Raw genomic sequence first — 26,683 nt, 5'->3', positions numbered from 1 at the left:
AGAAGATGCTAAGAGTGACATTTTTCCACTCACTGAAAGTTGAGGTTTATCCAATAAGACGCTACTCGCTTTTCTGAAGGTAAAAACTCTGTAAACTCAGCACCACTACACGCCTTTGTGTGTGCGTGCACGCGATGTGGGGTCTGTGACAGATGCATCTGCAACGCGAGTCTCCACTGACCGTGCGAGCATTTTCCAAAACGGACCAGGCATTGTAAGAAAGCCAAAGAATGGGAAACACACGCCCCTTCACGCTCGTGTTCAGGGCAGGGGTAGAAGCCTACGATCACGCTCTAACGAATGGCAATGACAAAACGGGGACTGACAAATTGCCCTTATTGTAATCCGTCAAAATGACGGACGGCCTACAGATTACTGGTAATCTGGTAAAAAAAATCAGTCAATGACGGAGAATTTCCGGTTAACGGAAAAGGTGTGTTTTAAAGGTGTGTGTAACAATTAACCCTGCGTTACATTGTAGTGTTGTCAAAAATATCGCTATTTCAATACTTTTCGATACTGAAAAATCTGAAACGGTTCCAATATGCATGTCCCACGTATCGATACCAGCTGCACGTTCTCACTCTCTCTCTCTTTTCCGACAGCGAGTGGACACACACTTGTAGCGGTTTTAGCTAACGTTATTATATTGATGAGCAAAGCTTACCAAATATGGTTCTCCACCAGATCTATCAAGATCATATCCATGAAACGAGTTATTTAAAACATCAATTTCAGTCAAGGAATTAGTTTAGCTCAAAGGAAAATATGTATAATAATCATGATGAAATATACATATTTTACCATGTAGCGGTTTTAGCTAACGTTGTTATATTGATGAGGAAAGCTCACCAAATATGGATATCCACCAGATCTTTCAAGATCATATCCATGAAATGAGTTATTTAAAACATCCATTTCAGTCAAGGAATTAGTTTAGCTCAAAGGAAAATACATATAATAATCGTTATTAAATATACATATTTTACGGTCTCTGATTAGTAATATAAAGCATAACAATACCTGTATGCATTCGTCCAGCAAATGCCTCAATGATATTATATACTTTACATTATCTCATGGCCATAAGTAACGTGATGTTACCAAACAGGATTTAGAGCAAAGGTAGCGAATCGAAACACAGTAGAAGGTACCAAGCTTGTGAGCGTGAATACAGAAAACCCATCACAAATGAATATATATGGTTGTTTATTAAACTATACTCTACATGGTAAACAAAACAATGACGATCGCATAAAACAAACAAATACATGAAACACAAATGCGCTTGGAAGCGCTGAGAGAGAGAGGGAGAGAGAGAGCATGGCAGCGATTTCTGAACACCAATAAAAATCATCTTTAACAAAGAGGCACAGACTTAACGGAGCTATTCTATAAATAGAAACGGGTACTTGCAAGCTGGACTTGAAGCTGTGCTGGACCGATATCCGTATGCGCGTGTAGAGATGGAATTGTTCAAAAGGTTTCAGAAGGCAAGTCCTGCAGAAAGTTGCGGGCCTCGTGATCGGCCGCATTGCCTAGCCACGTGGCAGTAGAAGTCCATTGTTCCATCCTTTCCCCAAGGGGGGGGGGGAGGGCAGTTTCCGAAGAGACGAGAGGAAGAGACGAAGCCGGAAGAGAAGAGAAGCAGAAGCGACAAGAGGAAATTTTCAGAGCAGGCTCGATATTTAACCTCATGAGAGGGCATGCCCACCTGAGTTTGAATCGACCAATCAGAGTTGAGCATGGAAGAGGTTCTTTGTCCACTCAACAGCTAATTTGCATCTTTATGAGATATCATTCCAATTATAACATAATGAAAAGGAAGTGTTCTATGGTCACACAATGTATATAAACAAGGAGGAATTGTAAAGACAAACATTTATATATCAAATATGCTAAGGTTTGAAGTGCATCAAGACATAATTCATTCGGCAGTACGAATACGAACAAAGCCTGAATTAACCTGCCTATTTAACAATTACAGATTATTTAAAAATGGCAAGAGCGACAACATATAACCTAGATATTTAGATATATTTATAGCAAAGGACAATTGAATCACACGTTCCTATTTGTCAGAGAAGTTTCTCTGGTTAGCCAAGTTTCAGATGAGACAGAGAGACTTCTCCCCTCTGCTTTGAAGCTTAAGGTCAGTTTATGGTTCTGCGTAGGACCGGCGTAGCCTACGCAGAGCCGCGTACCCTGTGCGTACCCTACGCCGTAGCCTGACGCGCACCTCTCCAAAAATGTAACAACGCGTCAACTCAACGCGGACCCTACGCGGACCGCAAGCGCTGTGATTGGTCGGTTTGGCAGCATCGTACTTCCTTCTACACATTTCCGGCATCTTCTTCTCTGGTGTCTTCTTCCGGCAAGTTCAGAGTCCACAAAAGAACAACATGGTGAGCATCGACATCGACCAAGTTACTGAGCGTCTGATTGAAGAGGTTCGGAAATACACGCATCTGTATGACTCCTCTTCGGCGGACTATAAAGACTGTCAGATGGCGTCGAATTCTTGGAGAGAGATTTCCTCTAACGTCGGTTTGGCTTCCATTGTCGTTTGCAAACACTAGCATACACACACACAAAACATCGGCGAAGAAGAGCAAACCCATGAAAACACAAAGAGCCAACTAGCGTTTCGGCGGTGTAATTGCAGTATGACGCATACTCTCAAAGCAGAACCATAAATGTTCACGACGGCGTCGTCTACATACGTAGGCTACGCCGTATGTTACGGCGTAGGTCCTACGCAGAACCATAAACTGACCTTTAGGAGTCGTAAAATATCCAACAGAGAAACAAAAGGTTATCAACACTCTCAGTGAGAGGTTTTGACTCTGGTCTTTTGATGATCGTATCAAGAAACCAGGAGAAAGGGGAGTGAAGGGGCGTTGATGGCTCTTCTTTCAATGACTCCGACCATTTGGCTTATGCTAAATTCTCTGCACGTGAATGCAGTGACAACAGAGCTCCGCCTCCTCTCACAGACTTAACTTGTTTGCGGCAGTTAAAAGTGTTAATGTTAGAAAAGATGGCCAGTGCAGACACATCTGGCTCTTGGTGCACGCTCGTTTACGCTTCCCATGTTTACCATCGTGCTCTATGTGTTTGCGCTGATCAATCATTTCATCCACTCGTCTCATTCGCTCCGGTTAAACGTTGTTAAACTTAGAACAACGATGGCCAGTGCGAGTCTCCGCAACAGTTTTTGTGTTTAAAGTTTGCGTTTCTGTCTATATGTGCACTGATCAAGGATTATATGTGAATAAAAGCCGTGTAGTGAGCCATACACAAGACACTAGAGGTGTTTTGTGTGTGTGCGTGCGTGTGTGTGTCAGATGACCACTCCCTCCATCTAAATCAGGGCACCAGCTGGGGAATTTCACCCTAACAGTAAAAAATGATCCAAATAGATCATACAGTAAGAAAAATGATGTAAATTGTAGGAAGTAAATCACCTGGTTTATCTGAAGGATTTTGTGAGATTCCGACCAAATGTAGAGCCCTTTACTGTATTATCAACACAAGGAAAACACAGATGTAAGTAGAATTTTTAACTTTTAATAATTATTAACAAAATATGTACAAGAAAGCTAAGAACTACTAAATGCTTCTAAAAGGACAGTAAGGTGTAAAGGTAAACTGCAGAGAATAGAAAATATTGGTGACTTATGAAGTCCAGAATGTTCTGTGTTTCTATTAAAGGGATATTTCACAGGCAAATCAAAATATCCCCATGTTTTACTCCCCATCAAGGCATCCTCACTGAATATGACTTTCTTCTTGAAAAATAATGCAGTCATAGTTATAATACCACATATCATTTTAGAATGAAAATGGGAGTGAATGGGCATCGACTTTTTGAAGCTCCAAAAAGTGCATCCATCCATCAAAGAACTGCTTGTCACGGCTCTGTGGTCTTAACAAAGATCCAAGAGAAATATTCATACTGACATCACTATTAACGTTGATGTCTAGCTTCCGTTATCCCTCTGATGAGTGTTCAAGTTAAAGGGACTTTTATTTTGATCAGTCGTCGGGAACACGCTTGAGTTTTAGTGTGTTTGACGATAGCTTCACTCAAACAGTAAAATAAACTCTCAGAGCAACTCTGGAGATGAAGTTCATGTGTTTATATCCTCATACAGTGCAGACGCAGACAATTCCTCGACCATCACTCGTGTTATATGTTAAACTGTGCACATCATTCCCTCAGACATGCAGAACAGCCAGATGACATATTTAACGTAAATGCCAGAATGTCGTGTCCGCATCTAGTTATATGGATTATTGGATTATTGTCACACACAAACGCAATTGACACAAACACTCAGCTCTGTCTAACGCAGGGGTTCCCAAACTTTTCAGCCCGCGACCCCCAAAATAACAGTGCCAGTGACTCGAAACCCCCACTATTCTCGGAGGTGGTTAAAGTATACAAACGTTACGGGCACCTATTCTACCCAAATGAGCATAATGACAACACAAAAGAGCACAGTCTAACATAATATTATTATATAGTTATTTACTCATTACTTGTTGTTCTATGGAAGATAGATCCTGCCAAATTTAAATAAATAAATTAAATGATGAAAATGAAAACCAGATAAACAATTTCATTATACATAACTGCGCACAATATGTGATTATATTACACAATAATTTTATTTTCATTTTTACACTGACAATGCGTCGTCCCTGTCAAATTGAAAAAGAAAATGCAATAGTTGATTTGACATTTCATTTTCACTAAAATCTCGAGGCAAGACGAGACGTTAACTTATCAGAGATGCAGAACATCACACTGCAACTTTTCGGTATTGCACCAGGCACAGTCATCGTGATCATTACAAAGAGCCAAGACCAAGCGCCTGACAAGGTCTACACACATTCATACGAATGGTTTCTTTTCCCCCACGCGTGCACTTAATAGTGCTGTGCACATTAGATGTGTTTTTGCTATGACAGCCGAACTTCAGGGTGGAATTTAGGCCCCTGGATGTTTCCATATATACAGGTGTGTGTGTGGTGAAATATTTCCTCTGAATATTGTGTTTCAGGACGTCTCTGTTGCGTTGTTTTGTTGTATACTCATTTGCTTTTGTGTTCCAAAGTAGAGGTTTTTCTGGTCAGTCCCTCATAGCAGATCTTTTCTGGGAGGTGGTTGGTTCTATTGCAGATAAAGTGTCAGGTTTGTCTTAAATGATTGTTGTGTGTATGTTTCAGGAGGACGAGAAGTTTCTGACAGAGGTCTTTGCTCAGCTGACAGATGAAGCCACCGAGGAGAACAAGAGAAGAGAGCTGGTACAACACATGATGATTTCAATGAGCACACACATACACACACAGGCCTGTCGCGATAGTCAATTTACCCACTTATCCAGCGATATATGATGATTATGCATTTTATGGCCATTTTGTTTATATAGGCATTTGTTTACATAAAAATGAATGACATTAACATTTCATCCGTATCTGGTTCTGCCCTGTGTCTGTGTGAAAAGCGGGTACACACACAATCCCAAGTCACACACACAGAGCGGATAGTGTATTGTGTTTTCCTGATGAATAAAGCCAGTTCAGAATAGTAATCGATTTAGCGTCAAAGATGCAAATCCACATGCTCTACTTTTTAAATTCCACCAATCACTACGCACTGGTTAATAGGGTTGTCACGGTACCATAAACATGTCTTACGATACTATACCAGCTGAAGTATCTCGATACCAAGTAGTATCACGGTGCTGTGCCATATAATTCAAATCTATACAAAAAACACAGATTTAGATGAAACATTTGTATTTACTATAGTAAACTGTATTATACTTTGCACTAGAATATGTTGTTGTATTAACTGTAGTAATTGGATAAATTGTAGCAAATACATATACATTTAGTCATTTGTAAATACTATAAATACTGTAGTATACTTAAATATTTACTATAATAAGACTCAAAAACACTAGTATCTATGAGTTTTAGTAGTTTACTGTAGTAAATACTAAAGTACACTAGATCATTTTTCACGTAGGAACTAATTCAAATGTTGGACAAATTACATTGATACAGCAGTCTTTATAAAGGGAAATATTAGGCGTACTTTAAATGCAGAACTAAAACGGCCAGTAGGTGGCATCAATTTTCCACTTAGTTAGTGAATCATTTAACCAACTCGTTCAAATCGCCAATTTGAATCATTAACTCGTCCAAGTCATTCAAAACACACATTCATTTAGGAGATAAACACCGCAAAAAGGCAGATGTAAGTGTTCAAATAAATATTAATGTGCATATGCAACATAAACTACGGTACTACGATACTACCGTTTCAAAAATAGAGAGGCATCGCGGGTATTTTGAAGCTTTAGCATCGCGATGCTACCGTAGCACCGGTACACCGTGCAACCCTACTGGTTAACTGGCCAATCATAGCACACCTCGCTTTTCAGAGCCATGAGCTTTGTCAAAAATCTGCGCGTTTCAGAGAGGTGGAGCAAAGAGGAGATACAAACATGCACGGTATGTGGAAAATTTTTGAACCTTAAATCGTGTAGACACATTACATTCCATCTAAAACAAACAATAATATTAGTTTTAGCCCTGTCATATGACCCCTTTAAAGGTTACGTATATTTTGCGGGTTCAGACTAATTTTATTTGGTGGGAGAAGGCCCAAAATGGCTCTTTTGGTTGCAAAGGTTGCCGACCCCTGCACTAGGGGTTGCATGGTATACCGGTGCTACGGTAGCATCGTGATGCTAAAGCTTCAAAAATACCCACGATACTGCTCTATTTGTTGACGGTAGTATTGTAGTACCGTGAGTTATGTTGCATGTGCACATTAACCTTCATTTGAACACTTACATTTGCCTTTTTGCTGTGTTTTTCTCCTAAGTGAATCTGTGTTTTGAACGACTCGGATGAGATAATGATTGTGTGAGTCATTCAGCAAGCCACTTGCTAAGTTCTTGAATAGATCATTTTGAAAGAATTGGTTGAATAAATCACAGACTTTAAATGTTGTAGTGCAAGTTAGTATTCAGTACAGTAAACTTTACTAAAATTCCTAGACACTAGTGTTTTTGAGTCTTACCAAAGTAAATATTTAAGTGCTACAGCCCCTGACGGAAATTTTTAGGAGCGCAAGCATAAACACAAATCAGCCTGCAGTGCAATTATTGAATTTTTTTCCCCAAAAATAGCTCTATTACTGACAAATACTTGGATAATACAGTGCCCTCCACTAATATTGGCACCCTTGGTAAATATGAGCAAAGAAGGCTGTAAAAATAAATCTGCATTGTTTCTCCTTTTGATCTTTTATTTACAACATCTACAAAATTCCAACATTTCATTCAAGTAAAACAATTTGAAGTGGGGGGAATATCACATTGTGAAAAAATGTTTTACTTCGAGACATGTAGGCCACAATTATTGGCACCCTTGTATTTAATACACTCAGCAACCTCAATTGATAAGAAAATCAGCTCTTGAGTGTTTTCTTTTCAGTCTGATGTGAGGTTTGAGAATTCATTGAGAGTAATCTGAGTCCATTCCTCATACAGAATTTCTCCAGATCCTTCAAATGTTGGTACTCTCTCTTCTTCAGTTCATATCACTCATGTTCTATAGTGTTCAGATCAGGGAACTGGGATGGCTGTGGCGCAGGATCTTGATTTTGCGTTCAGTGACTCATTTTTTTGTTGATTTGGATGTTTGTTTAGAACCACTTTGGTGATGGAAGATCTAACCACAACCCATTATCATATTTCTATAAGAGCAAGTCAGGTTTTGATTTTTATATCTGTTGGTATTTGATATAATACATGATGCCATGTGTCTGAACAAGAAACCTCTGGTATAAAAGTAGGTTCACAACAATAAAGATCTGGTGATATATATTTAACTGTGGACATGGGGCACTCTTTTATCCATCTTGTGTTCAGCCGCTGATAGTGAGACGTGCCACACACTCATTTGACTTACATCGTGTGTTTATTCTTGTCTCTCCTCCACTGCATCAGCTTCAAGTTTTAATCCATTGCACCAACATCTGAACCCCCACCAAGACGTTTCTGCCGGTGTGTTTTTTCCACTATTTCTAACTGAAACGCTGTGTTTTTGAAAAGGCCTGCAGCTGGCGTTCTTTTCCACAAGCTCTTTTTCACGCTCAGCGCATCATAGTTACAAATGCACCTCTGCTTGAAAAAACAAGCACCCACAGCCTCTGTGGATCTGGAGCCTAAATACTGCCACCTACTATTAAACACATCCACACTATACCAAGTGTTTCTTGCATGCTGTGTTGTGTTTATACACTAGTGTTATCAGAACTCAAGTTGATGCTGCATCACACCGCTATTCCTGACTGTCTGTCCAAATATACCACAGGCTCCTAATAAAACTCGCAGATCAAAGGGTGAAATGTCTCAAAAGTATACGGGTCATTCTCAAATAACACTGACTTCAAAAAATGTAATTCAGTTTTCATGCCTAAAATTTGATGGTTAGTATTCACCGGCATGATTACATTGTTACCAATTCTTAATTCTTTTATTTGACTTATTATTTGCATAGAGTTTTCTGTCATTGATGTAACACCAGTGACAAATTCCCACAAAAGGCTAATTTTCCAAAATGATGGCTAAGTCACCTCAAAACTAGCATGATGAGGCACACTCAAATCTATACATAATACCAATAAACATGTTCTTTTCCAATACAAATCCTTCATGATGACACAAACCAAAGCAACACCAATGACGCTTTTAAAGAACCACACCAACAACCGACATTTTAAATTAAATTTCTAATTTCTGTTAAGGAAAGGGAAACTCACCGTGTGTGTGCTTCAACACAGCATTGACCTTATTTATATTCTTTCAAAATAGTTTGTGTCACCAATAACACCAAAGACACAAAATCAAAGGACAGATATATTTTTTAATTTAATTTGTATTAATAAATAATTATTTTGGTTTGCATATTTATGCATTTATTAGGCCCTATACTTGAGTTTAATTGGTTAACTTAATTAAAAAATAAATGAAAAGGAAATGTTTATACACCATACAAAAGAGTTAAACAGGGAGGGAGACATGTGTTTTTTCAAGTACAAATGAAAGTCAAATTAATTTAGAAAAAAAAATGTACAAAACTATAAAGACTTCAATAACAAACATCATTATAAAAAGGCACTGAGTTGCGTATTAATGGCTAAATCAGGCTGATTTTTTTTACATGTCTGTAAAGTGTAGGGACAGGGTTGTGACCATATTTGAAAATGACCCACACCTGTTATGCATCAATTACAGTAATACATTTAACATAGTATTTTAAGTATGTCAAGGTTTGTAAACTTCTATAGCTAAAAGACAATAAAACCCCCTTTTAGTTTTTATTCATCTCTCTCTAACTGTACATATTTCCTCTGCCCCGTGGCTTTACAGTTTCCATGTTTCACGGTCTCTTTTCTTATTTGTCCTCACTGTCCTGTATTTAACAGCGTCTCTCTCATTGTGTCTGATGAACTCAGGCAAGGCAGCCAACCCTGTGACGTCACCGTCAGCCCTTGTTACAAAACCTACACTAGGACATCTTTTTTTAACTTGACTGGATGCTTCACTTCTGCTTTAAACAAACTTCTGCTACTACTTCCAAACCGTCACGCGCCGTGCTGCTTCAGTGAAGTTATTAGTGTGACTGAATGAGAGAGAGACCGTAAAAGGACACTCGCAGAGAATGTGTTAATCCCATTGCAATGCGCCACTTTCCATTGTTTTTATGGAAACATGCGCTTGTGTACTGTAGCAAGTTGACACGGCAACTTCTGTTATCTTAAGCGCTTGATTGAGACCCTTGCGTCCCACACTGTCGTTTTTCAACCGTTCCTGAGCACTGTGATTGCCCAAGAGACACTGCCAAATGCGCACGTGTTTACTCTCCCTTTCACAAGTTTAGTGGTGGAGTAATCCAAACGATGATACTGGTGGAATATCACATGACTCTCAGCCATTCATATTGGAGAACCAGAAAGAACTGTTGCATTATACGATTTAACATTTGTTTTGGTTTCCCCTGTGCAGGTCAACTTCTTTAAAGAGTTCTGTGCATTCTCACAGACATTGCAACCACAAAACAGGGATGCTTTCTTCAAAACGCTGGCCAATCTTGGAATTTTACCTGCTTTGGAAATTGTGATGGTGAGTTCAATTGAAACGACAAAATTCTTGCAAATATTTAGTTAATGATTATAGAGAATCACTCCTACACGGAATCTATCTGATGTTCACACTGTTCACAAATGCAACAAAGGAAGAGCACCATATTTAAATATGTTCTATCCCATTTTGTAGTTTGAAGTGAAATATTCATTCAGAAAATCCTGAATTTTGTTATCTGTTTTGACCCAGAATAATCAATTCTGTGTATCGTTATTCTTTTGGTGCCAAATAAAAAAAGTTGTAATATTATCTCTAAAAAGTGTCCGACAGCATGCATGGAATGGTGATCAAATTGAATCATGAGGCAGGTGAAGATTGACAGCGACGCCGTTGGTAATAATTGTAAATAAATGTTGTGCTGTGTCAGGGTATGGATGATGTTCAGGTGAAGACAGCTGCCACTGATATCTTCTCGTATCTGGTGGAGTTCAGTCCGTCTATGGTGCGAGAGTTTGTCATGCAGGAGCCGCAGCAGGCCGATGACGTGAGTATGACATGTTGACGGATGACATGATGATGACGACTCTGTTACACTGCGTTTGAACGTTTTGCTTCGTCTTCAGGATGTTCTGCTGATTAATGTGGTGATAAAGCAGATGATCTGTGATTCGGACCCTGAGCTGGGTGGTGCCGTTCAGCTCATGGGACTGCTTCGGACGCTCATGGACCCGGAGAACATGCTCGCTCCAGTCAACGTGAGTGACCTCTAGACTCTTGTGTACTATGTGATTTCCAGAGACCTTCTTTTCAAGCATCTCTCTACGCTCATACCATCTGCTTGTTTCTCAGCACACACTAGGGATGAGACCACAGATTGATAATCTGGATGAGAGGCAATCTGAATCCACCATGAGAATTTGATTGTAATTTACTGCATGTGGCTGAATGCACACCTCTTGATTTTGGGCCCGCTTCTAGGCTTGTCATAATGGATTGTTGTCCAAGAAGTCCTCACATGTATGATGTAATTTGTAAAAATTGTAAAATGTAATTTTACTGCTGCAGATCACGTTGGAGCCTCCCTGATCCCAAACTGTACATATTGTAATGTTTGATATTTACGACTCTTGATCAGGCTGTCCCGCAATAGCCAAATAGAGCGGGCAATCTTCCAGCTGGTGTAGGACAGCCACAGGCATGTCATGAAAGTAGGGAGAAAGAAGGCAGTTCATTGAATTTCTAGGCAAGTTATATTGAGTTACGACAGGTCACACATTCATTTCAGTCTGGGACTAGTCTTAAGCCTGGTCTGTGAAACCGGGCCTACATCACACATCAACACCCAAAAGCAGAAGTGCTTCAGGATATCCGTTTCAAGCTACATCCACAAAGATGATAAAACACCAAGTAAACTTTTGCACTTGAGGCTTGATCACAGACAGTTTGACTGTCAGTTCACTGAAATGGGAACGATCTTTAGAATGAGGCTTACAGTATTGTGATTGTAAGGAAAGAGCACGATCGTCGTCATATTTGAGGTCTGAGCATTTCAAATGAAACGGGTGAAAGTTAAATGAAGTGCAAAGTTAGATTTGCCCCACTTTTTTGTGAATAATGAAGAATGACCCAAAGTCTGTGATATTGAGCTGTGTGATCCGCTAGACCACTTGTCCCTTTTGAGCGCTGTCTAAATCTGTGTGCCTCCAAAGCACACAGACGCGCTGATGACGGAAGATTGTCTGTGCGCGCGAGGTGTACAGTGGGATGCTTGAATGTACTTTGACAGACAAGTGAAGATCATACATATTGCGATTCACACTAATTATACATGTCTAAATCAATTCTGTGTTTTCTGCACAGCTCTTCCGTGAACTACGGCTCTTTGATCAGTAGGAAGTACTGCTCGATCTAAAATCACTACGAGATTGAGTCATTTGTAATGTGCATTTGGAAAAGCAACACTCGTCAAACATCCTCACTATAAATATACTTTATTATCATGAAAATACCTGAAAAGGTTTGAAGAACAGCGATAGAATAACGCCATTGTCATTTCCTGGAACTAATCGTTCTTCTTCTGTTTCCCATATTCAGAGTTTCTGCGCAAGAGCGCCCTCTGGCTTTCGGATGTGGCGGCATTTAACGTTATTCATTGAAACTGAGAACATAAGAATCGCACGATATATCGCCCAGCCCTGGTTGTCAGGATGTTTTTGGAAAGAATCACTTTGTCGTTGTGTGTGTTTGTGTTGACAGAAAACTGAGAAGAGTGAGTTTTTGAGTTTCTTCTATAAGAACTGCATGCATGTGCTGACAGCTCCGCTGCTGGCCAACACCGCTGAGGAGAACACAGGTGAGATATGCTTCACACAAACCCTCAGATACAATCACATCAACATCCTTCATCACACCTGCCTGTGCTTTAACGCAGATCTGACGGATGGATCAGCTGCTGTCAACCCTGTGTGTCCAGGTACATCTCAATTCTATTGACCCATGTGTGTGAGTGCGAGTGAGTTTGTCACGTGCTCTGTCCATCTCTCAGATAACTTTCAGACCGCTCAGCTTCTGGCTCTGATTCTGGAGCTGTTGACCTTCTGCGTGGAGCACCACACATACCACATCAAGATGTACATCATGAACAAAGATCTGCTGGGGAGAGTGTTGACTCTCATGAACTCCAAACACACTTTCCTGGCGTTGTGTGAGTATCTCTGGCCTCACGCTCGTCCACGTCACCATTGTGCAATCATCACATTTATTCTTCACAGTATTATCAAGAGCTCTCTGTGTTTATCACCTTTAAACCGACACAAGGATAAGAGTGTCTTAACCCTTACATCTAAAAAAGTTGCCTGAATAGGATGGGTTGGTCTTTAACGGGTGGGTTATTAGTGTGTTCGTAAAAGCATACATTGATTTTACATTGTTGCTGTGTGACGGGGCAGAGCTTGAACCTTTGAGATGTGAGTGAAATCGCTCACTAATCCACATATAGTGCACATGTGCGTTGACTACATCGGCAAGGCGACGAAAGTCTACGTACTACATGCGTCAGCGATGTGCTGCTGAAACGGCTTCTCTGTGTAAAAACAATATTGACTTGATCTATTTGAATTTGACGTGTTGAAAAGAATGCAATACGTGCGGTGCAAGATGCTAAAATGCAGCGAGACACGGCGGTTTAAAGTGGCACAGTAGTATTAATAGGTACAGATGTGATTGAACGTGTGTTTGTTCAGGTGCTCTGCGCTTCATGAGAAGAGTCATCGGGCTGAAGGATGAGTATTATAACCGCTACATCGTGGAGGGAAATCTGTTTGAGCCTGTTATCAACGCCTTGTTAGACAATGGGACCCGATACAACCTTCTGAACTCGGCCATCATCGAGCTCTTTGAGTTCATCAAAGTGGTGAGAACATCATGGTGTGTCTGAAGAACATCGTCTCTGTTGCTCTGAGCTCTACTCGGCTCTCACGTGTGTCCTTTCATTGTCAGGAGGACATCAAGTCTCTCATCGCACACATCGTGGACAACTTCTACAAAGCGCTGGAGTCCATCGAGTACGTGCAGACGTTTAAGGGTCTGAAGGGCCGATACGAGCAGGAGAAAGACCGACAGAGTCGAGGACTCGGCAGGTGCTCGACCCTCCGGCAACTGACTGAAAAGGCTTACACTTGAACGGGCCCCCATGAATATTCATTGCGAAATGTCTTGCAGGTATCGCAGGGAGGCTCGCTCGTTAGAGGAGGACGAGGACATGTGGCTGAATGAAGACCAGGAAGAAGAGGACGTAGATTTTGACAAGTGCAAGACCGATTACGGGAAGTACATGGAGAGTGAGAAAGGTATTCCTGCACTGAAAAATAACTGAGAATGAGATTTCCCTGATACAAGCTAGGAACACACAAGTATCAGTAGTTTTAACTAGAAAGTGTACTCTTCCTTCGTTTGTTAATTTTATTTCAATAATGCTTATAAATGTACATTCATGTAAATGTTTTACATGACTCATCGGTTATCTTTTTCCTCGATTTTACTTGAAATCATATATGAGGTATTAATACTAATAATGTGTTAAATAAAAAATGTTTGAACTCCATTATCTAACAATTGATTACGTTAAGATGTAAAAAAAACAATTCAGACCCATTAAACCATCTTCACGTTTTCTCTGCATCTTGATCGTTCAGTATCAGTTGAAATGATGAGTCCAATACCTGTGGAACAGATGTCAGGCATGTTTGTCATAATTACATTATTTGTCTAATTAATCATTTAAATGAACTTATTATCCCTAATGCAGGGCTCCAGACTGCGACTAAATGGTTGCATTTTGCGACCAGTTTTCGAAACTGCATGATCATTTTTTTCTTCTAGTTGTTAATTCATGTGGAAAGATGAGTAGAACGTGAGCCGCCACCAGTGCAGGCTGTGTGTGATAGTCAACCGCACGCGTCACTGATGTTTCCGGATGCGCACAATCCAGGTTGTCATTGACAAGTTTACACACAACATGAGCGCATTACTTACGAGTCCCTGTTTGCTGTGACAGATTTCTTGAGCCCGATGATGAACGATTTGATATTGGAGACGTTTAAAAAGAAACTAACTGCAGAGGAGTTCAGGAAATGTAATTTATCTGTTGATTACTTGAGACAGCGCTGGATAATTTCAAATCCGTTCACGGCAAGAACAAACGACAGGAGAATGCTCTTGTTACGTTTTATTTGACGTTATATTTACATGTGTTGTGGGAACATGAAGAAAAGTGTTCTTAATACACAATACAATCTTAAGAACGTAACAACATGAGACCTTTCATTTTGCTTCAATGTGTAACACTGTTAACAACTAAAAACAGTATCTCACAGAAGTGAGTACATGCCTCACATTTTTGTAAATATTTGATTATATCTTTTCATGTGACAACACTGAAGAAATGACACTTTGCTACAATGTAAAGTAGTGAGTGTACAGCTTGTATAACAGTGTAAATTTGATGTCCCCTCAAAATAACTCAAAACACAGCCATTAATGTCTAAACCGCTGGCAACAAAAGTGAGTACGCAAGTCAGCAATGCGCAAGTCCAGTTAACTTAAACGCTCTTTGCGGCGTCCCATCAAAATTGACTTGAACAAGTTATAATACACTCACATTTTACCACACCACCCCCCTTAAATTTTTTTATAATTAAACCACAGAGTATATTGTTTACTTTAGCAAACTGAAGTAAATGTGCTAGTAAAATTGTGCTACTTATAATAAAAAAATTTAACTTAATTTAAAAATAGTACTTAAATTTAAGTACACCTAAAAACAAAAGAAAAAAAAATGTACCAGAAAGATACTGGTTTATTAACATAATTGTACATTATACAGGCATCGGTTATAGGTATCGGTATCGGCGAGTACCAGAAAAAAGTAACGGTACTCATACTCGGTCTTTAAAAAATGGTATTGGTGCATCCCTAGCTAAGGTTGACACTAACTTACGTATGGCTGCATGATAATTTATCGCGATACCACTCAATCTTATTGTAATCGAGCTGGTTGCGATATGCAATGTGTCTATATATTTTTTAATGCTTAGCTTGTCCGTGAAGCACGTCTCTGGGATCAGTAGGAAATGCTGCTCGATCTAAAAGCAGTGTGAGTTTGAGTCGCTTATAATGTGCAATTGAAAAAGCAAAACCCGTCAAACATGATCATTATGAAGCAGCAGCATTTTCCCGTACTTCACTCAAAAGCTGTGCATAAATCACGTGATATTTATCGTCGGTTTATCAAGACAGCCCTATTGCACAGTTCATCAATATTGTATCGGAGTATAAACTAGTTTAACTTGAGGAATATGCATTACATGGTTATTTAACTACTAATATGCTACAAACTTTAACCACAAGGCACTAAGGTTAGCAAACTCAATGCTGTCAACATAATAAAATCTTAACTTAGTAACACATTAATTCTGTTATCCACGTGCATAATAAAAAGAACCGCATTTCAAAACGTTGTCCAAAAGGGTTAGCATTACAAAGATCATGTTCCTTGACACGAAGAGTCTACTCAAAGAATCCAGTGGAAATTGAGTTTATTAACCTCAAGACGCACTAATTTCTGGATTGTATTAACGTCACTATCTTTAACGTTGCTTACACTGACTATATACAGTATCTAATCCATTGTTTACATCACATTTCGCCTGAAGAGCATGCCCTCCATCATTGTTTTTCAATAAAATGTACAGTCTCGGCACTGTTTATGTCGTCAAACTTTTAGTAGTAGTAAATGTTAGACTCTTGCAACAAAAATTCAAACAGGGTGGCGGTAGTTTCATGCATAATATCCAAACGGTACGTAAATTTAAGTGAAAACGGCACGTAAATTTAAGTGAAAACGGCGAGTAGTATTTGCGTATTGTTTTGTCATTAAATGAATCATAAGTAAAACCTACTCCACAGTAGGGTTGTCACGGTACCATAAACATGTCTTACGATACTATACCAGCTGAAGTATCTCGATACCAAATAGTATCACGATGCTGTGCCATATAATTCAAATCTATACAAAAAACACAGATTTAGATTAAACATTTTGTATTTACTATAGTAAACTGTATTAAACTTTGCACTAGAATATGTTGTTGTATTAACTGTAGTAATTGGATAAATTGTAGCAAATAATGGAAGGAACTAATTCAAATGTTGGAAAAATTTCATTGATACAGCAGTCTTTATAAAGGGAAATATTATGCTTACTTTAAATGCAGAACTAAAACAGCCAGTAGGTGGCGTCAATTTTCCACTGAGTTAGTGAATCATTTAACCCAGTGGTTCTCAAACTTTTTCTTTGTAAGGCCCCCTTTGTGTAGAGTGCATCGCTTTGCGGCCCCCCAAATAAAGACTTATAATCTTAAATTTAACATTTTTATTTAAACAAAAACATATTCGGTTATACAATGCTGAAACATCAATTCTTTTGTCTGGTGGTCTTATTTTTCTGATATTTGATTGCATAAAATCTATGATCAATTTCTATATTTCATAAAATGCCACAAAATCTGTGGCCCCCCTGGACGGTTAAATCAGTAGTTCTCAAACTGGGGACCAACTCGCTCAAATCGCCAATTTGAATCATTAACTCGTCCAAGACATTCAAAACACACATTCATTTTGGAGATAAACACAGCAAAAAAGCAGATGTAAGTGTTCAAATAAATATTAATGCGCATATGCAACATTAACTACGGTACTACGATACTACCGTTTCAAAAATAGAGAGGCATCGCAGGTATTTTGAAGCTTTAGCATCTACCGTAGCAGTACACCGTGCAACCCTACTCCGCACTAATGCAATACTGCTCTGGTAGTGGTGTGATAGTGCTCTATATCAGCATGGCTGTACTCGACCTACAGCCTCATGCCTGTGACCTAATCACAGCCATGCTGATATAGAGCTCTATCGCACCACTACCTCAGCGCTCTCCTCCACCTTCAATACCACGGCTGAGGTGAGTCCCTTGAGCAAGGCTGAGACCCTTGAGCAAGTGTGCACTTGGATGGGTTAAATGCAGAGCACAAATTCCGAGTATGGAACACCATACTTGGCCTCACATCACTTCACTTAAGGCCTGAAGAAAAGATTATCAGAAAAAACTTTTACATGTGCTACTTTAATCTTTAAAGATGAGTATTAGGTGATAAAATTATCGAATGCAGTTGAACTTTAAGTTCTGTTACGTGTTGCAACAGAGTCCAATAAAACAATGTGACTGATATTATGGTGATGGAAGAGGAGGAAGTAATGACTGATGCGTCTCGTTTCAGTTAAAGAAAGTCAAGACAAAGAGAATCATCCCAAGCGGACGTCCACAGGCTGCTTTAAGTTCACCTTCTCTCATTCTCCAGAGACTGCCACCAACAGCTCCAAACCTCCACCTTCATCTTCATCCAACAGCTCCAAAGCAACAGCTCCGGTCTCCAGCAGCCAGCCGCCGAGGGTACGTTACGCGTGTTTTCAAAGACATATTCACTGCAGGTTTTATCTTGTAACCCGCACATGTTTTTCTCAGACTGGACTGGTGGGCCTCGTGGACTATCCAGACGATGAAGATGAAGACGAAGAAGAACATGATGAAGAGGAGCAGTCACCACGGAAACGGCCTCGTCTAGGCTCATAAGGCCTGTTTCCATTGTCTCTCAGTCTCTACCTCACCTGAAGCAGAGGCGCTCATCCCTTTCCTTTTCAATAAGCCAATGACAGCAGCAGTCATGCTGCAGGAGCCGATGGGACAGCCGCACAGGCTAGCAGGACTAGTCCCAGTACTGAATGCTGATTGGCTCACACACTGTGGGGCTGTAAAAGTGACATCGGTCATAAAGTACTGTGCCGTGTTCATTTCCTCCTTTTAAATCATGTGTCTTGAATGTTTTTTTTTTTCAGTAATAATAACAGGAGATCCGGCCAGTGTCGTGTCTGTTCCACATCAGAGCCGGAATGTCTGTAATATAAAGAAGTGGCAATGTTGAAAATATGAAATGATGATTATTTTTTTGCTCCTCTCCTCGGGGGGTGGACTGATGACAATACTGTACTGCAGTCGGACGTATCATCGTCATCGTCATCATCATCAATAAGGATGTTTATAAGGCTTATCAGCAGTTGTGTTCATCGATCAAAATTGGACTTGACAGGCGCATGTTTTAAAATGTTTAGATTTAAATATTAAAATCATTTTTCTTCATTTTTTGTACAATTTCCTACCAGCACATTTTCGTTAAATACCATTTGTATAAATTTACAATTTTTACAGTTTTCAGATTAAATTTAGTCCTGAATTAAACAAAAGATTCAAGTCATTGATTAGCAACTTAAGCAGAAGGTTTTTATGGAGGGTATGGACGTGTCGTCACTTTACCACGTGAGCGCACCCCTGTGGGTGGCAAAACACTCAGCAAAATTACTGCTTACATTATCAGGAAACGCAGTTCCGCGCAACATTTCAGCATCCAGGAACACCTGATTCCTTTGTAAATCGTAGGAAAGTCGTAAGGATCACCGTCGAGTCCAGCTGCTTGCGTGTTTTAGTCCCGGTTTCTTTGTTTCTCCTATTCTCCTCTGCCAATATGCTAGCGGTTTTCCACCCAGGGGAGCCTGCCCCAGGGCGTGTCCTGACATGTTCACGTGGGAATGTCTCGTATGAACATGAATATGGAAAAAAAATATTGAAAGGAAAGATGGGATATGGAGTCACCCAGGATTTTGAGGGATTTAATCATTACATTTAATAAAAAAGCACAGTGGTAGTGGGGAAAGTGGGAACATGAAATGGATGCTGTTTTTATTAATGTCTTAAATGTGTGGAGAATTTGAATTTGAAAAACAAAATGGCAGTTATACAGACTTCATTTCTTTACATAGGTTTTGCTTTGGCCCTGCTGCTCTGTGCTGATGACTGTGCTCGCTGCATCAGAGTGGATCTGTTATTGTACGTAAACATGACTGTAATAACTGTAACATGAACATAACATGTGATTTCGGGTGCGTCCTCCGGAGGTCACGCTTGTCCACCGCATACGTCATCAAAGTTCTCACATTTTAGTTAAAAACATTTATAAAATTAACATTTATTTCTCTTAAAGGGGTCATATGACAGGGCTAAAACGAACATTATCGTTTGTTTTAGATGTAATGTGTATACACGATTTAAGGTTCAAAGACGCTGTATTTTCCACATACTGTGCATGTTTGTATCTCCTCTTTGCCCCGCCTCTCTGAAACACAGATTTTTTTACAAAGCTCATGGCTCTGAAAAGCGAGGTGTGCTATGATTGGCCAGTTAACCAGGGTGTAGTGATTGGTCGAATACTGCAAGCGTGTGAAATGTAACGCCTCTTACAAAATTTGGAACATGTTCGTATCTGGGAAAAATGGCACGTGTGGTCACCCTAGGTTAAACAGTCCCTGTGAATATTAAGGTGGTGTTTATACTGGTGCCTTTAAAATGAAAATGATCCTTGTTTATACTGCCGTTTCCACACACGTTTTAGACCAGATGCTGGTCACATGACGGTTCAGGCACGCCATTGTACGGCCATGCGCATAATGGTAACAGTTATAGTGCGCATGCTTACAAGTTGGTTGTTCCTGGAGCAGTGGTCGCTAGTCACAGACCGGCTAGTACAACGAGCACGATGGCAAGGAAAAGCAAGGATGTCTGTGGATAGATGAGGTGTTGTCCATGTTATTCATCAGCTGACACGCAGACCCATCCCAGAAAGTACAGGTATGTCTGTAAGATGTCTGCTAAAGATATGAAGATCTGGAAAACAACTGCTGTTTAAAAACATCTGCTAGATTGGGTGTAAAACTGCTCTTTCTTAATCATAAACATCATACAGACATCATCTAGATGATGATCCGTTTCTGCTGCAAATGATGGTAAGCCATAGACATAGTCATGAAACTTTTCAAATCAAAAGACAAGCCCGAGACACTCCTTTTCAATCTGAGCGTATCTACACTCAGACTGTCATAGTCCTAGAGGCATAGGCTATGGGTTTCCAGCCATCGGAATATGCTTGGAGCAAGACAGCGCCGAATCCATCCTTTGATGCGTCCGTAGAGATCTTCATAGTCTTAGATGGATCAAAGTAGGTGAGAACTGGTTCTTTCGTCAGCGTTGATTTGAGCATTTTTCATTCCTGCTCATGTTTACTTCTCCACTTGAACTCATTTTTATGACTCTAAGGCTAGCAGTTTTTGCGGCGAGGTTTGGAATGAATTTGACAATGAAGTTCACCATTCCCATTATTCTCAGCACCCCTTTCTTGTCCACTGGACTCGGCATGTCCACAATTGCCTTAATTTTGCTTTTATCAGGTTCAACCAGGGGTGCATTCCAGAAAGCAGGTTAACTTACTGTCAGCTAAACCCTGAACTATGGGTTGATTAACCCAAACCTTGCTTACTCTGGGTGTGTCGGTTCCAGAACCCATTTGAAGAGTAAGTTTAATCAACCTCCCAAAGTTACCCAGAGTTAGCGCTCACTCACAGGAACAACATGAAACAATGCCAAAGGATCACAGATTTCACGAGTCGCCATGAAACTGTTAAAAAGTTTAAAGGTTTTGACCGTGAAACGGCTTTATAAATCGGGTTTTTTGATAAAAAGATTTAAATCTGCATCGGTGCATGAAGTGCTGCTAAGTTAAAAAACATAAATATTGTGTAATTGAATTTATACATTTCTAAAACTATAAACGCTATTAAATATAAAGATAGTTTAGATATATGTAGGCTACTATATATAAGTATTTTTAAACTTATATTTTAAACTGATATTTAATATATATATATATATATATATTCTTCATGGCTATCTCTTAGTTTTCGCTGCCTCCAGCTCTGCTGACTCCACCCAGACTGCCGCCTCCAGTTCCATCAGCTCCGCCTCTGGCTCTGCTCTGGTCCCTGCCGTCAGTTCTGCTGACTCCTCTGTGGCCGCTGCCTCCAGCTACGCCCTGGCCTCCACCTTCAGCTCAGCCCTGGCCCCCGCCTTCAGCTCAGCCCTGGCCCCCTCCTGCCACTTTGCCTCTGCCTCCCGTGCCATTCCATGGTCCGGGCCTGCCAAACCTTCCCCTGCTCCGCATCCGCTCCACCACCCTTCTGTTCAAATCTGTGGAGCGTCTGGAAGCCGCACATTCGGGGGGGGGGCTATGTCACGATCACCAGTTGGAGTGCTGTACAGATCCACAAAAGGGCACTCTTTCAATCACCCAGTCTGCCATTATAAAAATAAGTGGACTCAAAAAGTACACATGACGTATCATCACATTCGGACCAAGAGCAATGATTGGGCAAACGTTTTTTGGTCCTACGCCTTCCACAGATGATATTATTGGACCACTTTACTTATTGATTGCTATCAGGATGTGAAGAGACTTTTAACCAGCATAACAAAAGTGTTTCTTGACAGGATCGCCTACTCTGCCTTTAAGAATAATATTTTCAATTGAAATTCATCTTATGTAATGTCGCAATGTTGTTCCCAGCTAGGCAAATGATGTGTATGTGCAGAATGTGGATCTGCTGCCGTTTAAACAAATAAAGACGTTGGTTCGTGGCGACGCTAAGAATTGTGGGTTATCTCATACACCTCATGCATCCTTCGAATTCCTGTGAAGGAAGATTCGGAGTGTCCTACTTGCTTTTCTGAAATGAGACAGTGTGCAGCCTTCAAATTCAGCCTTGCGAAATGAGACTGGAATTCCCTTTCCTGGGAATGAAGATGAGGATGACGAAGATGCTCCATGCCACGCTGAAATATTCAATTCACTTCAATTTTATTTATATAGCGCTTTTCACAATGTGCATTGTTCCAAAGCAGCTTTAATAAGAAAAACACAGAAAGGTAAAAACACAGCACAGTGCATAGTGTTTATAGACCAAGCAAGATCATTATAATAAATAATATCTAATAAATAAATGAATAAATAAATAAATGCAGTCTCCCGGTGAGCAAGCCAACACTGCACTGCTGTGGCGAGGAACCCAAACTCCGATGATGAATAAATGGAGAAAAAAAAAAACCTTGGGAGAAACCAAATACAGCGTTACGCCACTCGATCTCGCCGCGGTGTGGTCATGTGGTTCATGGAGCACTTAATAGTTCCAAACAAATCAGCGCTGTCAACCAATTTAAAGTGATTTTAGCGGAACAGACAACAGCAACTATATTGGCATAAATTTTGCTAAATATATTTGCACATTGTGTACACTGAATACTACGTTGACTACAGTATATTTATAGCAGCATTTTGTCTAGGGAGTAATATGAATATAAGATATGTCCGCCAACTAGTTAAAATGTATGATCCCAAATGAGTTTGGGAGACACCGAAATGAATGGGCTTCAGTGCAGTGTTTGGAACTATTGGTCGCTCCATGACAAGAGTTACTTCTGCATTTCATTCTTACTATGGAGGTCTATGGCAGTGTCGTAACTCTGTATTTCAACAGCTCTATACTTAATATATTGACTGAACAAGAAAGCATTTTAATTACAAACACTAAAACCAATTGCTTTCTAAAATCCACTCTACTGACTACTGTTTGGACTTCCTAGTCAGGGAGCTGTCGATCGCCTCACTAGCCAATGGGAGTAAGTGCCCTTAAGTCCCACCTACACGTGAAGTTTGTGCAACAAAGTCAGACAAAAACTTGAAAAGTGAAAACGAAAACTCCGGCAGTGAACTTGTGAATGATTTGAAAAAATCTTTCCGAAAGAATGCAGTTAATTTAAAAAACCATTTGACAGTGAGCGTCACTGAGCATTTGAGCGTCAGTGTAATAAGCCCGTGATGCTCAGCATTCTGTCTCTTTCGCTTTCTCGCCTGTTAGAGATAGGTAGCTGATTTTCACGCTGGCAAGTGCAACTTATCAGAGCAGCAAAGTCTCATCCTCGCAAGCTGTGTCAGCGCACTTCTGCAACGTTCAGGGATTTATATTTCTCATCTGGTGAGTTGTGCTCATTGTGGGTTTTTATCGCTGGTCACACTCTGTGCCTCTCGGTACCCCGGTGGCTAGTGTTTTCCACGCTAACTGTTAGTGGTGCCCCGCTAACATTAATTCCCGCATTGCTGTTTGTATCGATTGCTATTTTCCTCGTTTGTTTCGAGCCGCTTCGGTCCTACCAGCGGTCATATACACATATTCTCATTAATTCCAGCCTATTGATCTGCTCATCGTTTATTGACCTTATGGTGCATCACGGACCGATTGTCACTGGTTTCCCACTGACGTGTAAACTATGTCCCAATAACCTGCTCCCGGACAAGGGTCATGAATTCTGCCCATCTTGCCTGGGTATTCAGCACCTTAAGGATGCGCTGACGGATCCATGTGTGCACTACAGCCTCTTACCTCTGTGGGAACGGCGGCTCCGTCTCGCCGAGTTGGACCCCAACTCGACAGTACATATCAGGCAGGCGGATCCCGCAGCTCAGCGGATAAAGAAATGTTGCGCGTCCACGACAACGAGAGCCCCTCCGTCAAAGAAAAAGGAAACCGCACTTTCTAAGACGGTTGCAGTGCTATCTTCGGAAATGGCGAAGCTTAAGCGTCTCCTCCATTCATTACAGCAACCTATCGCTCCTGTGGACCCGATGCAGGATGATGGGGCCGGCATCGACCCAGGTCAGAAAAATGGCGAAGACTATGCTGAATCCCTGTATCTCTCACGTCATGCTGAATTGGATGTACTGTCTACAAGCGCTTCTGATTCCCTGTTTCATGGAAAACATGTGGATGGTACCGTCCACCTTCCCCCCAAGATGTCTTTGCGGAGGTTCTAGCGGCTGAGGTTTCAAGTGGGGGATCAGTTTGATCGACGGAGGATAGCCGGGCCACCTCTGATGATACACTATAGCTGTACTCTGTATGGCAGTTGCCCGTCTGGGACTGGATACATCTGTTCAGGCGACTCAGCCTAATGTGTTTTTCAGACAGCCCTCGGCTGAGAATTCCTTTTCCATGCCACCATGCAACGATTTTGTGGCAGAGTTTTCTAATGCACTTACGGCTTCTGCCGCAAATAGACGGTGCCCTATAACTGCTCGCATTTTGCCGTCTATGGCGGAAGCTGATTCCATAGGGGTTGGGCGCACCCCAGAAGTAGAACAGCCTGTCGCAGCCTTAGTGGTGTCCACTGATGAGGCATTACGGGGCAATGTATGATGCCCTAGTGCACAGTGTGGTCGCACAGACTCTCTGCTAAAAAATGCTTACGATTCCACCGCTTACATAACTCAGATGGAGCACACAATCTGTCAGTTACTTCTTGCCACTACCAGTTCGTTGGAATCAGCAGATGTAGATCCCTCCATTTCTCAGTTCCTGCAGAAGGCTCATATGGCCATGGGGCATGTGACCCGAGAACTGGGTGCCCTTACGGCCACGCTTTTGGCAGCCCGCCAACAGGTATGGCTTGCTCAGGCACGGTTATCGGAGGACTGTAAAAAAACTCAGAGAGACCTTCCTTTTGTCCCCGGGTATCTCTTTGGACCCAATATTCAGGAGTTGTTAGCGAAGCGAGTGAAGCTGTCAGAGACTAACCGTCAGCTTACACAAGCACCCAGAAGCTCTACCTTCTGGGCACCAATGGCCCAGGCTCGTCGCCGCTATGTAACCCCGGAGCACCGTTTCCACCAAGAGCCTACTCCACAGCCGCATGGTCCTCAGAGGCCTCAGGTTGCAGAGGAGGGTCGAGGTTTTCGTCCACCTCATCAACAACTGGTGGGTAATACACGTCAACGCCCCCCCACAACCACCAAAAAACGCTTTCATAGAGCCTGAACCTCTCGGACCGGCTGTCGATCGATTTTCAGCGGTACAGCTGGAATATTGGAGAAATGTCATTTCAGACCCCTGGGTTCTAAAGACTATGAGCAGGGGTTATACACTACAGTTTCGACGCCGGCCCCCCAGGTTTTCAGGAATTTTTCCCACTGTTGTCAGGGAAGCAGCCCATTCTGTTGCACTCTCCCTGGAGATTTGTTTCCTGTTAGAGAAGGGAGCCATAGAAGCAGTTCAGCCCCTAGTTCAAAGGGACGGCTTTTATTCAACGTATTTTCTCGTTCCAAAGAAGGACGGTGGTTTCCGTCCAGTTCTGGATTTGAAGCGTCTGAATCGGTTTCTGAAGGTACTGCCCTTTCGCATTCTGCGTACAGCTGACGTTCTTCGGGCTGTGACGAGAGACAACTGGTTTGTTTGTGTAGACCTAAAAGACGCTTACTTTCATGTTCCTGTAGCACCTCACCACAGGAAATTCCTGCGTTTCAGCTTTCTAGGCCAAGTATACCAGTTCAGAGTTCTGCCATTTGAACTGTCTCTTGCTCCTCGTGTTTTCATGAGGCGTGTGAATGCATCACTGTCACCTCTTTGGGCAAAAGGCCTGCGTATTCTGCCTTATCTAGACGACTGGCTTCTCTGTGCCCCCACAGAGGAGCAGGCTGTTTATGACTCCAGCTTGCGAACCTTGAGTCAATGGAGACAGCAGAATTTTCTATTGGCGGGAGTTCCCCTAGGTGTTGTTCCCTCTTGATGAGAGTTGATCACGAACGATGCGTCTCTCTCGGGATGAGGAGCTACTTGGAACCAAAGGGGAGATAGCGGTCGTTGGTCGCAGATCCAAGCTTCAGAGCACATCAACTTGCTGGAACTACGCGCAGTGTTTCTAGTGCTACAGTACTTCTTACCGGTCCTGACGGGCCGACATGTGCTAGTGAAGACCGACAATACATCAGTGGTGTTTCACCTGAACCATCAGGGTGGCACAAGATCCCGCAAAATGTTGCAACTCACCCGCAGGATCCTGAAGTGGTGTCAACCACGCATAGCCTCGCTGAGAGCAGCTCACATTCCTGGAGTAGACAACCAAGTAGCGGATGCTCTGTCCAGGGACCGGCTACACCCGGGAGACTAGAGGCTTCAACCGGATGTAGTTCAA

At 41.4% G+C, this 26,683-nt stretch overlaps 1 protein-coding gene across 3 annotated transcripts in view; it reads left to right on the top strand.

The window, feature by feature from the left end:
* ppp4r3b (protein phosphatase 4, regulatory subunit 3B) overlaps window positions 1-18,919 on the top strand; it is a 41,557-nt gene extending 22,638 nt beyond the window's left edge. For 2 of the 3 annotated variants that reach the window (XM_057341786.1, XM_057341785.1), the window contains 12 exons: window positions 5,236-5,313; window positions 10,095-10,211; window positions 10,600-10,716; window positions 10,796-10,927; window positions 12,429-12,525; window positions 12,604-12,645; window positions 12,718-12,876; window positions 13,415-13,584; window positions 13,671-13,810; window positions 13,893-14,020; window positions 18,003-18,175; window positions 18,248-18,919. In XM_057341786.1, coding sequence (XP_057197769.1) covers window positions 5,236-5,313; window positions 10,095-10,211; window positions 10,600-10,716; window positions 10,796-10,927; window positions 12,429-12,525; window positions 12,604-12,645; window positions 12,718-12,876; window positions 13,415-13,584; window positions 13,671-13,810; window positions 13,893-14,020; window positions 18,003-18,175; window positions 18,248-18,355 — 1,461 coding nt within the window. In that variant the 3' untranslated portion in view covers window positions 18,356-18,919. Of the gene's footprint in view, window positions 1-5,235; window positions 5,314-10,094; window positions 10,212-10,599; window positions 10,717-10,795; window positions 10,928-12,428; window positions 12,646-12,717; window positions 12,877-13,414; window positions 13,585-13,670; window positions 13,811-13,892; window positions 14,021-18,002; window positions 18,176-18,247 lie in introns of all 3 variants that reach the window. The other variant, XM_057341784.1, reaches the window with a different exon arrangement.
* The last annotated feature ends 7,764 nt before the right edge of the window (window positions 18,920-26,683 follow it).

Source organism: Triplophysa rosa, linkage group LG9 (assembly GCF_024868665.1).
Source record: "Triplophysa rosa linkage group LG9, Trosa_1v2, whole genome shotgun sequence".
In the NCBI taxonomy this organism is placed as follows: Eukaryota; Metazoa; Chordata; class Actinopteri; order Cypriniformes; family Nemacheilidae; genus Triplophysa; species Triplophysa rosa.
Note: the sequence above shows the minus strand (reverse complement) of the source record. Positions and strands in the feature narration are given on the sequence as shown.